Source organism: Mobula hypostoma, chromosome 9 (genome assembly GCF_963921235.1).
Source record: "Mobula hypostoma chromosome 9, sMobHyp1.1, whole genome shotgun sequence".
NCBI lineage: Eukaryota > Metazoa > Chordata > Chondrichthyes > Myliobatiformes > Myliobatidae > Mobula > Mobula hypostoma.
In genome coordinates, this window is record NC_086105.1 from 142,457,140 (window position 1) to 142,473,966 (window position 16,827).

General features: G+C 43.6%; 1 protein-coding gene across 1 annotated transcript in view; it reads left to right on the top strand.

Annotated features, from left to right (window-relative positions):
- Nucleotides 1-16,525, top strand: part of nthl1 (nth-like DNA glycosylase 1) — a 29,484-nt gene extending 12,959 nt beyond the window's left edge. The window contains exons 4-5 of the mRNA XM_063057507.1: nt 13,829-13,934; nt 15,309-16,525. Of these exons, the coding sequence (XP_062913577.1) occupies nt 13,829-13,934; nt 15,309-15,495 (293 nt within the window). The 3' untranslated portion in view covers nt 15,496-16,525. The remainder of the gene's footprint in view (nt 1-13,828; nt 13,935-15,308) is intronic.
- The last annotated feature ends 302 nt before the right edge of the window (nt 16,526-16,827 follow it).

Sequence of the window (16,827 nt, forward strand, 5' to 3'; positions counted from 1 at the left end):
GGTTTCCTCCCACAGTCATACCAGTTGGTAGGTTAATTGGTCATTGTAACTTGCCCCATGATTAGGCTAGGGTTAAATTGGGGAGTTGCTGGGCGGTGTGGCTCAAAGGGCCAGAAGGGTCTATTCCACAACATATCTCAATAAAATAAAAAATAAAATTTGCAATTAATTAGTTGAAGTCATCAATAATTGGAATTTTAAAAATTACATCTTTAATAAAAAGATAAGGCAAATCTTTCCTATTAAATGTTGTCTTTTGATAAGTTTTGCATTGGAACAACCTAGCAGCTTGTGACTTGTGGTAAACTATACTGAGTAGCCACTTTATCAGGTGCAGTTTAGGAACCTGGTGTGGTCTTCTGCTGCTGTTGACAATCCACTTCCCAGTCTGATATGTTGTGCATTCAGAGAATCTGTTCTGCACACCACTGTTGTAATATGTGGTTATTTGAGTTACTGACGCCTTCCTGACAGCTTGAACCAGTCTGGCCATTCTCCTCTGATCTCCTTCATTAACAAGGACTTATCACCCACAGAACTGCCGTTCAGCGGATGATTTTTGTTTTTCACCTCTGTAAGGTCTAGAGACTCTTGTGCATGGAAATCCCAGGGGATCAGCAATTTCTGGGATACTCAAACCAGCCCATCTGGCACCAACAATTCCACAGTCAGTCACTTAGATCACATTTCTTCCCCATTCTGATGTTTGCTCTCAACAACAGCCGAACCTCTTGACTATATCTGCATGCACTGAGCTGCTGCCACATGATTGGCTGATTATTGTTTGCATTAACGAGCAAGTGTACCTAACATAAGTGGCCACGGAGTGTAAGTCAAGGTGAACATAACAGAAACTACAGCAATGTCTCCTAATAAATTGCAAAGGTTGAACTTCAAACTTTATTGGGAGACATTGCTGTAATCTCTGTTTCATTCACCTATAAAAGTATTTTTTCAAGAAAATTGCAGAGGGTATAAATGAGCATAAAATCAATGTAGTTTACAGCAGAGTGATTGATATGCTTAATCAGCTCCACCCTGACTGGCTATTGTGTTTAGCCTTTGTTAAATTAGAGGGTTGGTTAGTTTTAAAGCCAGTCTGGAAAAGATGTCTATCATGATTCAAATCTCACTGCACAGAATTGGAAACACCAAGGCCCAGGAAAGGAAAAGTCTACAGGAGGTGGTGGATACAGCTCAGTCCATCACAGGCAAAACATTCCACACCATTGCACGCATTTACAAGGAGCCTCCATTACTTTATCTTGGACTCCGTGACGGAGAGAGCTTAGACAGTGTGTGTTGGCAGCAACATCTCTAGCTCTGTCACGCTGAGCACCGGCCCCGCCCCTCTCCCAGGGCTGTGCGCTCTACCATTAGGTAGAAGGTACTGCAGTTTAAGAAGAAGACTGTTAGGCTAGGTAACAACATCTTCCCCCAGGCTGTGAGACTTCTAACACCCTGCTGCCACCCAGTACACATTATTATGACATGGCCAGTAGCATTGTACTGTTGTATACGGTATTTAACTATGTTATATGTTACTGGTATTATTGCTGTGTTTTTTCGCGTGGGAGGGGCTTGAGGGTCAGGGGTTTGATGTTTTAGCTGCCATGTCTGGATGGGTGATCCGTTAGGTTTTCTGCGAGGGAGAGGTTGGTGGTTTAGGATTTCCGAAGTTCTGTTTCTTTTCCTTTTCCATGCGAGGTTAGGGTGGGGGGGGGGGATTAATGTCTTTCAACAACTGCCATGGCTCTTTTGTATTTCATAGTTATCTGGAGAAAACGAATCTCGGAGTTGTATTCTGCGTACATGCTTTGATAATTAAAATGACCCTTTGAACCTTTGATATGCACTTTATGTCAACTTGTGCATCTGCATAATAATTTTATTTATTAATATTATTTTGTCTGTCGTATGTGATGTACGGACTGTGTTTTTCACCTTGGCCCCAGAGGAATGTTGTATTGTTCAGCTGTATACTCGTGTATGGTTGAATGACAATAAACTTGAATTTGAATGTGAACTTGAGTGCTGTCTCAAGAAAGCAGCATCCATCATTAAGAACTCCCACCATCCAGAGAATGCTCTCTTCTTGTTACTAACATCAGGCAGGAGATACAGGAGCCTAAATGCTGATTTATACTTCTGCGTCAACTGGACGCCGTAGGCACAGCGTCGCCGCAGAGCCTACGCGGATCCCTACGCCATAGCCTGACGCGCACCTTTCCCAAAATGTAACTAAGCGTCGCAGCAACACAGACCGCAACAACCGTGATTGGTCCGCTTGGTAGCATCGCATTTCCTCCTACGCTGCAATAGCTTCCCATTGGGTGACTGAAGGGCAGGGAAGGAACTCTGGCTGCAATGCTTTCCATAAAGCTTTACAGACCTCCGAAATTATGGAGGACCTTGTGCTTGACGCCAGTTTGTAGCTAGCTGCTACAGCCTGTTGACTTCCACCTGAAGCTAAAACTCGAATGGCGATTGCCAGTCTCTGAGTATACTGTGCGTACACTGATGCGAAATAAATGGTTGGAGATGATGAACCAAATTGTCAAATCTACCTGCCCACATCCGAAAATATTTGAAATGCATTTCCTCGTCCGTGTCTCTCAGTGGCCGGACAAGCACAGAAAATTCACCCTCCTTCAGTTTCAGTCAGCATTGTTTGAAGTTTGAGTTTCTTTGTGTCGAGTTTCAACGCGAAGAAACTCACAGTGGTATAGGAACCCCACCGCCAACTAGCATTTTGGTGGTGAATTGCGGAGAGACGCAGACACACCAACACAGAAGTATAAATGCTCACAACGGCGTAGCCCACTTGCGTAGGCTACGGCACAAGCAACGCATTTCCTCCTACGCTGCAATAGCTTCCCATTGGGCGACTGAAAGGCAGGGAAGGAACTCTGGCTGCAATGCTTTCCATAAAGCTTTACAGACCTCCGAAATTATGGAGGACACATTTCGCTTTAACGAAAAAAGACGTTTGCTTTAAACGTGTTTACCCCTGAAAGATTACCATGACCATGAAGCCTTGCGTGCGCAGGTGTGTACGCATGCGTGACGTGCCCGAATTGCAGAGCGACGCAGACACACAAACGCATAAGTATAAATGCTCACAACGTGCGTAGGTCACTTGCGTAGGTTAGGGCGTCGAGTTGACGCACAAGTAGAAATCAGCGTTTAGCTCCCACGCCACCAGCTTCAGGAACAATTATTACCCTACAATCACCAGGTTCCTGAACCAGTGTGGATAACTTCAGTCTCCTCAGCACTGGGATCCCAACTGATTCCGCAACCAACAGATTTACTTTCAAGGACTCTACAACTCATGTTCTCAGTATTATTTTTTATTTGCACAATTTGTCGTGTTTTGCACATTAGTTGTTTTTTTATCAGTCGTAATTTATGTATAGCTTCTCATAAACTCTGTTGTATTTCTTTTGTTCTGCTGTGAGTGACCTGAAGAAAATGAATCGCTTGGTAGTAGATGGCAACATATACACACTTCGATAATAAACTTATTTTGACTTTGACTTTGACTTTGATAACATGATTTAAGGCAGCCTTACTCGACCATTTTGCCCTGGAGGAACCCTGAAGTAATTCTCAGGTCTCAGGGAACCCATGCATAAAAATTATTATATCTACAGCTCATGGTACGTTAGCGTAATCAGTAAGTTGTAGATATAATAATCCAAAAGTAATTGTCAATGCTCTTTTGAGTAAAGAATGACTTTTAGTCAATCTTTCTTGAAAAAAAAACAGATAGTTAAGCTTAGCTTACCTTTCTTAAAATTAATCTCTTTCTTTCCCTTTCAAAACTCATAAGGCAAACACATTAAATTTCTCAATTCTGGGTCGAATTTGAGATAAGCGCACATGGATTTCACCCTCAACTGAAATGAGACAATTGCAGCCTTGCTCTTGATGCTTGTTAAACAAGAAAAAGCTTGCTCACCCATGTAAGAAGTTGAAAGCCGCAGCAAAATGTTCATTGCTTTCCTATGAATGGCCGGATATTCTTCTTTCAAAGAAATCCAGAACATGTCCAGGGGCGGGTCAGTAAATCTCATCTTGAGTGCATGATCAAAGTGCAGCTCACAAAGTTCTTCCTCTTCTCTCAAAGTCAAGTTCTCAGGCTGAGCAGAAGATTCAGAGAAAGGGTCCCTCACCCAGTCATACACTTGTGTTGAAAGGGACGAAAAATACTGTTCAATTTGTTCTGCAGTTCTTCCAGGTGGTTTTCAATAAGATTTGAGACTGACTGAGATATCCTTCCACACTGTCAAGCCCAGGCAGCAGTGGAAACATTTGAAGATTTCCTTTTGCAACATGATTTTTCCAAAGGTTCTATTTTCTTTTAAATCCAAAAAGCTTGTCACTTGAAGTCAAAGCATTTTCTCCAGGACCTTGGAGAGACTTGTTCAACTGAGTTATATGATGAAAAATATCTTCTAAGTAGGCAAGTTTCAGCAGTCAAACTTCATCTTCAAAACACTCATCAAAATCGGCCCTACTGTTTTCTTGAAAGTACTCCTGCGATTCACCTTTCAGCTCAAGTACACTGTTGAGAACTCTTCCTCTGTTAAGCCACTGGAGTTTTGTAGGTAGCCAGAGATTGGTGTGCTCTTTGTCCAGGTTTTCACACAGTTCTTAAAACATTCTTGAGTGAACTGGTCTTAAAGCTACTTAATAACTTGTTTCCTGAGTCTTTTTGCTGACTGTGACTTTATTTTCAAAAGCTTTAATTGGTTGTTTTGAGATTCAAATAGTTGTTTAAAATAATCAACACTTTCACATGTCATATGGCTGTTAAGTGTCTTTTCATTTTTGCTGGAGCCATTGCGACATTTGTAAGTTGTTTGGCATAGACTAGGCAACATGGAATAGGACAACTTGGTTAACCAGTCCATGTAAAACATATTAATAAATAACTTTCAGTGTAAAGTCAGTCTTTTTTGTGTCTGTTGTTGCACTGGTGCAGTGAAATGACTCAGAAGCTTGTAATTTTTCTTCATTAACCTTATCAGAATTGTCCATAGGCCTAGGCCTAGAATCCTCTATCATCTCACACCTGCTCTTCAAAAATTGCCACACTGGACCATCTTTAGAATGAAAATTTCCCCCCAGTTTTCTCCTACACTGGTAGTTTGTTCACTCCCATAAGTCAGTCGGCGGCGTGTACGGGGAAGTTGAGGGAGGTAATCAAACATCCCACCCTGCAAAAACTCCCACTTTCAAATCTATTACTAGCTCTTCCTTCAGTTAGTCCTGACGAAGGGGCTCGGCCCGAAACGTCGACTGTACCTCTTCCTAGAGGTGCTGCCTGGCCTGCTGCGTTCACCAGCAACTTTGATGTGTGTTGCTTGAATTTCCAGCATCTGCAGAATTCCTCGTGTTTACACTAGCTCACTCAGCCTTTTTATTCTGAGTCCATTATTTAGATCACATCGTTTAGAACTTCATGCTGTCCAATTACAGCCAGTAAAGTTCTCTGAAAATCAGTGAATGAGTAATAAACAGCTTTCCAACCCACTTTATTTAACATAATTTACATTCCTTTCTGCTCCTTCCTCTCTCTTGTACTTGTCTAGTTTTGATACAATGCTCGTTCACTCTATTTAGAGTAACTTCCACCAGCTAAGTCTGGATAAAGAGAAGTCTGTGGAATTTCGATTGGACTTTTTTGTTGAAGTCCTGTATTGACAGTGCCCAGTTGTGTTCTTTTACAAATGTCCCTATTGACCCTTACCAATTTTTATTAGTGCGGTACAGAATGCATTCTATCTCAATTCTTAATGACTTTGAGGAACTGCAGTGTTGTGGATATAGCTCAGTACATCAGAGACATCAGCCTCCCCCTCCATGTCTGCACTTCCCACTGCCTCAGTAAAGCAGCTAGCGTAGTCAAAGACCCCACCCACCGTGGACATTCTCTCGTCTCCCCTCTTCCGTCGGGTAGAGGACAAAAAAGCCTGAAGGCACATACCACCAGGTTCAAGAACAGCTTCAGTCCTGCAGTTCTGAGACTATTGCATGGTTCCCTGATATGATAAAATGGACTCTTGATCTCAAAATCTACCTCATTTCTGGAGAAATTTCTGAAATGCCCGGTTCGCTGCCGCTGTTTCTGTGCGATCGAGAATCTCCGGAGGGAAGGCCCCAAAATCCCCGGCTTTGCCTGCTGCTGGCGACCGAGGCTGGGGTCGAAGCATTCGGATAGAGATGGTGCTCGGTACTCGGTGTCGGAGGGCTGATCAGAGCTTGAAGTTTTCGGACGACTCAGAGTCAGATTGTGGTCGGGCATGGCAGGGAGAGTTTTCTTCTTTCTCCCGCCTGTGCGAGATGTAGGACTTTTGAGAGACTTTGAACTTTTTTTACTGTGCCATGGTCTGTTCTTCATCAAGCTGTGGTATTGTTGCACTGTTGTAACTATATGTTATAATTATGTGGTTTTTGTTAGTTTTTCAGTCTTGGTCTGTCCTGTGTTTCTGTGATATCACACCGGAGGAATATTGTATCATTTCTTAATGCATGCATTCCTCAATGACAATAAAAGAGGACTGTGTGTCCTCATAATCTAATCTAATCATTACGGTCTGGGATCTTGCTGTTTACCTGCACTGCACTTTCTCTGCAGCTGTTACGCTTTAAGATTAATTTGCAAGTTGAGTCAGTGGCGAGGAAGGCAAATGCAATGTGAACATTCATTTCAAGAGGACTAGAATATAAAAGCAAGAATGAAATTCTGAGGCTTTACTGATGAGGTATCACTTGGAGCACTTTAGGGCCCCTTGTCCTGGAGGGGACGTGTTGACATTGGAAAGAGTTCAAAGGAGACTGATGAAAATGATTCTGGGATTGAAAGGTGTGATTGAGAGGAGGGTTTGATGGCTCTGGGCCTCCGCACACTGGAATTCAGAAGAATGAGGAAGGGTTAGATTGATCTTAGAGTAGGTTAAAAGGTCAGCACAACTTTGTGGGCTGAAAGGCCTGTACTGTGCTGTAATGTTCTGCGTCTCTCTGACTACCCTGCCACGTCACCTTAAACTTGTAAGCAACGTTATGAGAATGATGTAAACTACAATTTAATTCTCATTAGTACATGGTTTCTGCACCGGAACACAGAGGCTCAGTGATTACTATCAGACTGTTTCTGCATAGTGTTGTTTATACAAGTGCGATAAAATCAGGGCTTGAAGACTAATTGTCTGGGATGTTCATAGTAAAGATATTTCCAACATTATGAATTGGTGCTTTTCTTGTGTCAGATTGTCAACCAGGTGGTTGGGTGTTTGATAAACTAGATACTAGTGAACTCAGTTTAAGGTGGACACGGGGAAAGGTGCATTTATGTAGCTCCTTTCAGACCTTCCTGAAGCTTCAGTGGGCTTTGCAGTGACTTTGGGTGAGGTGTCACCACTGTATCCAAGCTTTCTGATCACAGCAGAACAATGGGCGTTGTGTATCTGCACAGAATCAAAGGGCTCGGAACTAATTGTTTTGCCAGCAGGAAATGAATGGTTATCAACACGACGAGCCTATTGTCCTCCATGGAGAAATTCCAGGTCACGTCCACCACTAGGAAGCCTTCTATTCTATTTGGAAGGCTGTGCGAGTGGTTGGGTTATGCTGTCTGTCACAGCATTTTTTGTTTCGCCTTAAGATTCTGATACTCCTTCGTTGATAATGCTGGAACTTATTACCCATTGTTAATTGCCCCTAGGAGAGACAGGAGACTGTGCACGCTGGAAAGAAAATCAAAAACCAAGTCCATGTGTGCACAGATGCAATGAAAAACCTACCTGCAGCAGCATCACAGGCGCATCACATTCGCAAGTTAAGCATATGTTTTAACGTAAGTTATATGCAATTTCACAGAAAAAGAACACAGAACAAAATGAGAAACTCAAGAGATTCTGCAGATGCTGGAGATCCAGAGTAACCCACACAAAATGCTGGAGGACCTCAGCAGGTCAGGTAGCATCTAGGAAATGAATAACCAGTCGACATTTCGGGCCGAGACCCTTCTTCAGGACTGAGAGGGAGGAGGGGTGGGGGGAGATAGCTGAATTAAAGGTTTGAGGGAGGGGAAGGAGGCTAGCTGGAAGGTGATGGGTGAAGCCAGGTGGGTGGGTAAGGTCAAGGGCTGGAGAAGAAAGAATCTCATAGGAAAGGAGAGTAGACAATAGGAGAAAGGGAATGAGAGACCCAGGATGAAGTAAAGGGCAGGTGAGAGAAGTAAAAGGTCAGAGTGCAGAACAGGAAATGGGGGGGTGGGGTGGTGTTGATTTTGTTCACTGGAACAAAACAGATCGATCCAGGTATCGTCTATGAAAGTTCTCAGTCATCCAGCTCATTGTATATCAAACAGTAGTAAATCAATGCAACTGGACTTGCTGTGTTGTCTAGAAGATATTTCGCCACTCATCCGAGAGGCTTCTTCAGTTCTGATCCATGGTGGGTAGTTTTCCGGTTTATAAACTCTGTGAGTTGTTTAAAAGTATAACAATCACATGTGACCCACATCTTGACATGTTAAGAGCTGTAGAGGTAATGAGAGGGTCGTTAGTCTTATCTTTGCATGAATGGAGGTGTGAACTGTTGTGGAGATGCCGGGGAAGAGATGTTAGGACTGCATTGTAGGGCCATACTTGTGACAGACAAACAATGTGCAAAAAGTTCAATTTGAGTAATGTTTCAGCTGAGATCCATTCTTCCTGCTGATTCTTTTTGGCATCTAGTACCTCGTGACATGTTGAGATCAGACAGGGGTCACCCCCCCCCCGCCTTTCTTCTCGGACCTCCTGTCCCATGATCCTCTCGTATCCCCTTTTGCCTATCACCTGTCCAGCTCTCGGCTCTATCCCTCCCCCTCCTGTCTTCTCCTATCATTTTGCATCTCCCCCTCCTCCTCCAGCTTTCAAATCCCTTACTCACTCTTCCTTCAGTTAGTCCTGACGAAGGGTCTCGGCCTGAAACGTCGACTGCACCTCTTCCTATAGATGCTGCTTGGCCTGCTGTGTTCACCAGCAACTTTGATGTGTGTTGCTTGAATTTCCAGCATCTGCAGAATTCCTGTTGTTCTCCTTAACTTCCTTCCATTCGCAGTGCAGATCCTCTTCCTGATCCAGTTCTTGTATCACAGGGAGGGTGTTGCTGTGGACCAATTTGAATGTTTCTTGGGTCTGCATGTCTCTCAAAAGGTTGAAGTTGAATCTCTGCTTAGTTGATGCTGATTCCATCCGATTCTTCCTCCATTTGAATTTTAGCTTTGCAACCAAGAGGCGATGGTCAGATGTGACATCTTCTCCTGTCCTCACTCTGCATCTTGAAGTAATCTCCTGAATTTCTTGGATATACTGATGAGGTCTACTTGGTTCTCCGTTATGTGGTTAGGTAACACCCAGGTGTCCTTGTGAATTCTTTTTGTGGGGGAAGATGCTGCCTTAAATGACCATGTCATCAAATGCACACATGTCGGCAAAGCACTCCCCATTCTCGGTCATCACACCCAGTCCACGATCTTCGGAGCCCATATTATCCGATCCTATTCCTGCATTGAAGTCTCCCATGAGAATGTTAATATCTCTCTCAGGATATGCTTCTAGGATGCTCTGGAGTCTTGTAGAAAGAGTCCTTTGTTTCTTCATTGCTGTCGTTAGCTGGCGAATAACAGTATATGACATTCATCTTGATCGTTTTCTTCTCTGTTCTAAAGATTGACGAGATCAATGCCTTCTGTGCTACTTTTGATAGCATGAGTGCCACTCCTTGTCTACATAGGGTGTCATCTTCCTCATGCACTGAGTAAAGCAGTGGTTTCTCTGTCATGAGCCGCCTCTGCCCAGACTCTGTCCATCTTGTCTCACTGATGCCGAGCAGGCTCAGATTGTTGTTCTTCATTTGAGCCACAGCTTGCGCTGTCTGTCCAATTTTATACATGCTCTTTACATTCCACGTTCCAGTGGCGGTGGTCCTGGATGACAGAAGGATGATCGGCCCCCTGAGTCCCTCAGACTTGGGAATTGCACCATACAACTTCATATGTCTTCTAGATGAAGATCCTTCCTCCCCAGAGGATGAGGTCTTCGGAACTACTCTTGCCGTTTCTGTAGCACTAGGTTTTTACAGGATGAGGTTGCTGGCCCCTGCGCAACCTCCCTCCTTCCACAGCCAGGATTGGGGCCGTCCATGACGGACTTCCCTATCCCCGAGAAGAATTATTTTCTCATCTCCATCCTAAACGGCTGATCTATTACTCGTTGTTTTCTAAAGTAATTACATGTTCAGCACAGCATTGTGGGCCGAAGGGCCTGTATTGTGCTGTAGGTTTTCGATGTTTCTATCTATGAAACAGCAGATTTGGTGCTCAAACATGAATTCGTCACCAGCAAATTGTAACCGCGAGAGTTGGTTCTGTGTTGTTTTGGCTTATTGGCATATTTATTGCTTTAACGGAAAGAGTTAGAGGAAAAAATGTAATTTGAGTCAGAAAATGGGAAGAGAGGGAACCAGAAGGTCAGCAAAACAGCTTGGAAGCCAAAAAGACCAATTGAAGTTCAAGAAGATTTATTATTAAAGTATGTACTGTACTATACAAAAGTCTTAGGCACATATATATATAGCTAGGGTGCCTAATACTTGTGCACAGTATCGTCTTTTCAGTTACCAAATAACACCTAATACTACTGAGCTAACATAAAGCTAAGAATTCTTATTTCTGTTTCCCAACCACCTTCCTATTTTAACCGGTGTATAGTCCTGTGCAAAAGTCTTGTGCACCCTAGCTGTATATATATGTGCCTCAGACTTTTGCGCAGTACTGTATGTGTCACAATATACTACCCTGAGATTCATTTTCTTGCAGGCATTCACAGTAGAACAAAGGAATAAAATAGAATCAATGAAAAACTACAAACAAAGACTGACAAACAACTAACAAGGGAAAAGGGCCATGATCCAATTACAAAAAAAAAGTAATAAATAATTAATACTGAGAACATGAATTGTAGTGTCCTTGAAAGTTAGTCCTTAGGTTGTGGAATCAGATCTGTATTGGGGTGAGTGAACTTATAGACACTGGTTCAGGAACCTGATGGCTGTGCGGTAATATCTGTAGATAAAAGGTAAAGGGAACATTTTCTTCTATGATTAGCTTGTACATCTGTCTGCATCTGTCTGTGTTGGTGCTTGGCCAAGTGGTTAAGGCGTTCGTCTAGTGATTTGAAGGTGGCTAGTTCAAGCCTTGGCTGAGGCAGCGTGGTGTGTCCTTGAGCAAGGCACTTAATCACACATTGCTCTGCGACGACACTCGTGCCAAGCTGTATGGGTCCTAATGCCCTTCCCTTGGACAACATCGGTGGCGTGGAGAGGGGAGACTTGCAGCATGGGCAACTGCTGGTCTTCCATACAACTTTGCCCAGGTCTGTGACCTGGAAACCTTCCAAGGCACAAATCCATGGTCTCATGAGACTAATGGATGCCTATTTTGTCTGCATTAAGAGAGAAAATAAATAGTGTGGCAAGGGCAGCATTAAGAATAGACGTTGACAGATTAAGCAGATGGTTGATATCACAGCAGGTGAAATTTGGTTTTGGAGTGGGTGAGATTATTCACTTTGGATTCTAGAGAACAAGACTGAGAATTGGGAAATGTCTTGAGGTAAATGAGGGTTAATGAATTGTAGGCCTTTGTCTCCAAGGGATGGGGAGACAATCAAAGGACATTTTTTTTACCGTGGTGAGCCTCTGTCTGCAGAAGGGTATTCATTACCGGACTCTGCATCATTTATTGAGCGGCAGTACAAATTTCCAGTTACAATACTGTGGCTTAGAGGATAAAACTGTAAGAAGAGATGGTATAAACTCCCATTTTTGCACCCCTTAGGGTATTAATTCATTGACACCTTTAATGCAATAAATGATCCCACAATATAAGACCATAAAACATATCCACACCATTTGCCATTGTTATGACCATGAGTACACCTGCCATGCAAATTTGTAACAGGTCATTGTTGTTTGCGTTGGGTTGGTGAACACCTCTGACTAGTAGAGTACTGTGCAAAAGTCTTAGGCACATATGTATAGGTAGGGTGCACAAGACTTTTGCACAGTACGTGCTTGTCAACGTGGAGCAGAGAGAGAGTTTGTAAATCTGGCGGGAGCAAAGGATGTCGGGAATGGTGAGGGAGGAGTGCCGCGGGAGGGGTGTGGGGCAGGTGGCAGAGACGGGGTGCCAGGGGCGAGGGATGGCACAGGTGCAGACACACCCAGCCCTGAGATACCAGGCAAGGTCATTTGTTTCCAAATAATTAGCTTGTTGATCAGTACAGAATGTCTCTCTAGTGCTTCCCACTCCCTCACCTCTCCATTCCACTTTTTCCAACCATGATTCCCCCTTTCCGGTCTCAGTCCACAATAGAGACCCATATCAGAATCAGGTTTATCGTCACTCACATGTCATGAAGTTTGTTTTTATTTTGCAGCTGTAGTACAGTGCGATACATGAAGTTACTACGGTACTGTGCAAAGGTCTTCCGCACCATAGCAAGATACATACGTGCCCAAGACGTTTGCACAGTGCTGTACTTAATCCTGCCCCCTCCCCTGTGTTACTGCTGATGAACTGGACTCTGATAACTCAAACTTCTTGCTTGTTCACACTGTGTTTCCCTGTGCACGAGTCGTTAAACTGCTGTGAAGTCTGAACTGAAGATTGCCATTTTTGTACAGCAGTTACGGATATTGAGCATTTGGTAAACTGTATATATTCAAGTTCATTATTTGTAAGATCAATCACTATTCACAATACACGTGTTAAAAGTCAATAGAAACGACAAGCTGACAACCAGTAATACTTTGAAGTTAGTAAGGTAATTGTTCCTTAGTTTGCATGTGCCTTGCATCCTGCGATTACATCCTCACCTTAGACCTGAAGATATAGGGGCAGAATTGGGATGTTTGGCTCATCGAGGCTTCCATCTTGTCTTGGTATGCGAAATGGCTCCAGTCACCTGCCTGAGAAAAGTACAGTCAGTCTTTATTTGTTTCTTAAAAGTAAATTTATTATCGAAGCACATATATGTCACCATGAAATTCATTTTCATGTGGGCCTACTCAGTAAATCCAATTAATTGATTCTATTGTATTTCTTTGTTTTACTGTGAAAACCCACAAGGAAATGAATCTCGTGGTAGTATTACATACTTTGATAATAAATTTTATTTATTTATTTGGATGTACTGCTCAGAGCAGGCCCTTCTGGCCCAACGAGCCCAGCTGCCCAGCAACCCCTTTTTAATACTAGCCTAATCAAAGGACAAAATCCAAAGTATATTTACTATCAAAGTATGTGTATTTTATACATCCTTGAGATTTGTCTCCTTACACGCAGCCACAAGGCAAAGAAACCCAACAGAACCCATCAACACAAACAAAGGCTGTCAAACACCCAATGTGCAGAGAGAAGAAATCATGCAAACAATAAAGCAAGCAGATAGCATTCAGAACTGAAGGTCACAAAAGTGAGATAATTACAGGCCACACCCTCAGTTCAGTGCAGGTCAATTTACAATGACCAATTAACCTGGGCACTGGAATTGTACTCTGAACCAGGACGTCCAGATTTAGAATAGTGTTGCGCGAACCACTACGTTGCCGTGGCGCCCTTTACTTTGAACTTTGAAGGGAAGCTTTGTTCTCCAAAGAACGTCCTTGTCTGGGGTGGCTGCATACTTGCCTGGACCTCCTTGTCTTGCTGCGTCCTCCACACTCGTCCTCCATCTGAGTATCATCCTCACCCCTGTTCCTCTTGCAGGTGTTGACACCCACGTGCACAGGATCACAAATCGGTTGCAGTGGCTCCAGAAGGAGACCAGAACTCCTGAGGAAACCAGACTGGCGTTGGAGGATTGGATGCCACGGTAATTGGTGGATTGGGGAGCCCGTCGTCAAAGAATGGTGGCTGGAAAGTACACATAGAGCAGACGGACACAACTGGGGTGACAGCACGTTAGCAAGGGGTAAATGAGTTAGGCATAGACTCTATTATGGACCGTACGATATAGGAGCAGAATTAGACCATTTGGCCCATCAAGTTTGCCCTGCCATGGCTGATTTGTTATCTCTTTCAACCCCATTCTCCTACCTTCTCCCCGTAACATTTGACACCCTTACTAATCCAGAATCTATCAACCTCCACTTTAAATACACCCAATGACTTGGCCTCCATGGCTGTCTATGGGAACAAATACCACAAATTCACTTCAATCTTGCTGAATAAATTCTTTCTCATCTCAATTTTAAAATGACGTCCCTTTATTCCGAGGCTGTGCCCTCGGATCCTAGATTGTCCCAATAAAGGAAACATCCCTCCACATCCACTTTATCTTGACCTTTCAATATCCAGCAGGTTTCAACAAGATTCCCTCCCACCCATTTATAGCAGTGCGAGGGAATTTGCTGGGATCATTTATAGCAGTGACTTGATAGAGGTGTAGCAGATGATAAGAAGCATAGACTGAATAGACCCAAGTTCTTGTAGATAAAACTTGCTTTTTAATCAGTCATCATTTGAAGGCTTTAAAAGCAATCTCATTAGTGGACAGCTAGAGACTTTTTCCCAGGGTGGAAATGGCTAATACACAGAGGCATATTTGGAGGAAAGTATAGCAGGGATATCAGGGGTAGATTTTTCTTACACAGATAAACATATAACCATATAACGATTACAGCACGGAAACAGGTCATCTCGACCCTTCTAGTCTGTGCTGAACTCTTACTCTCACCTAGTCCCACCACCCTGCACTCAGCCCATAACCCTCCATTCCTTTCCTGTCCATATAGATATCCAATCTAACTTTAAACGACAACATAGAACCTGCCTCGACCACTTCTGCTGGAAGCCCGTTCCACACAGCTACCACTCTCTGAGTAAAGAAGTTCCCCCTCATGTTACCCCTGAACTTTTGCCCTTTAGTAGTGGATGTGTGAAACGCACTGCCAGAGATGGTGGTAGAGGCAGATGCATTAGTGACATTTAAGGGACTCTTAGATAGGCAGATGGATGAAAGAAGAATGGAGGGTTATCTCAGGGGGAAGATCGGCATAACCTTGTGTGCCAAAGGGCCTCTACTGTGTCGTGCAGTTCTATGTTCATTCTTGTGAGTGTCTCTCGATAAGTCCATTGTCCCAATGCCTCTGAATCAGTCCCTGCCTTCCCCCAAGCGCCAGGTACATTTTGGTGGACTAACAATGCATTCATGATGTACATACTCTGCCTGCTCTTTTTCTTCCAGGGACCTCTGGAGCGAAACCAACTGGCTATTGGTGGGCTTTGGTCAGCAGATCTGCCTGCCAGTGAATCCTCGCTGCTCTGGCTGCCTCAACAGAGACATCTGTCCCGCGGCCAAGAACAGCCTCGGGAAAACAAACCACAGGCTCTCTCCCAACTCTCCACCACAGCCGTGCCAGCAGCAGCAATAATTAAATCCTTGTGCTTAAGTGTTCGGCCCTGTATAAATTATTCAGAGGATGGGAGATGCTTGTCCCTGGATCAACTAAAACAAAACCGTATCTGATGTTGTTGATGGATCCCAGTTGCCGCCGGAACATTGAAGACAATTGAACAATGACGTTCCCAGTGAGAGCAGTGTGCAGGACTTAAAGAAGTGTCCTTAGATGGGTCGCGTTTCAGAGCCTGGTAACCAGCGATATGGTATAGGGAAGTTTCTCACACTAATCGGCCATTGCACTATTCCTTGCGAGTAAAGGAATTCCTTATGAGTGGAATACTGCTGAACCTTCTTTCTAGTTCACAGATGATGGACACCCCTGCATCAGAATGAGCTCCCACAACAGTTTAAATTCAAAAGTCTGATATTCCTACAAACAGCAGAACTTGTTTCCCCTCTCCCCTCTCCCTGTCTCTCTCTCTCTCTCTCCCTTCCTCCCTCTCCTTCTTCCCCCTCCCCCTCTCCCCCTCCCCTCCCCCTCTCCCCCCTCTCCCTTTCCCTCTCCCCCTCCCCTCTCCCCTCCCCCTCCCCCTCTCCCCCTCTCCTCCCCTCCCCTCCCCTCTCCCCCTCCCCTCCTCCCCTCTCTCGCTCTCTCCACTTTTAGTAATTGTTTCTTATCAGTCTTATATGCTTTCAATATCCAATGCAATGGATATAGTTTCATATTGAGTGATTTTTGTGTAATATATAACTTAAGATCATTGCACTATTCCATACTAGGAAAGGCATTCCTTACTCGTGAAATACTGAGCCTTATTTCTAACTCACAGTTAATGGATTAAATCATTGTACTTTTTATATTGCTTCGTTGGCTTATCTAGGATTTGTGGCGGTGTTCCTGAGCATGTTAACCAATGCTTTACAAACAGAATTTGAAACGTCACTTATCAAAAAGTATGAAATAAATGGATGTTTCAGCAGGCAGAAGTATGAGTGTAATTATGTTTGATTGAGATGCTTTCTGAGTTCTGAATCAAATATATTGCTTTGTATTTCCTGGTTCATCCCTCTCTTCCCCGTCATAAACCACTCTCTTATTGTCTGCTCTCTTGCTCTCTACCTGGGAGGAATGCAAGACAGTTTTCTTGCTGCCAAGCCTCTGTGTTACTCTGAGTCGCTGAGTGATTTTCATTTACTGTTGGAGATCATCTGCTCACCTGCTGTGATTTTCTTGTTTCACTTAGTGTCCCTTAATGTACCGGAGATCGGAAGTCAACACTTTTTTCTTTGGAGTCATAGAATCATAGAAAACTACAGCATAGAAAAATGGCCTTCAGCCCATCTAGTTTGTGCCTAACTCTTA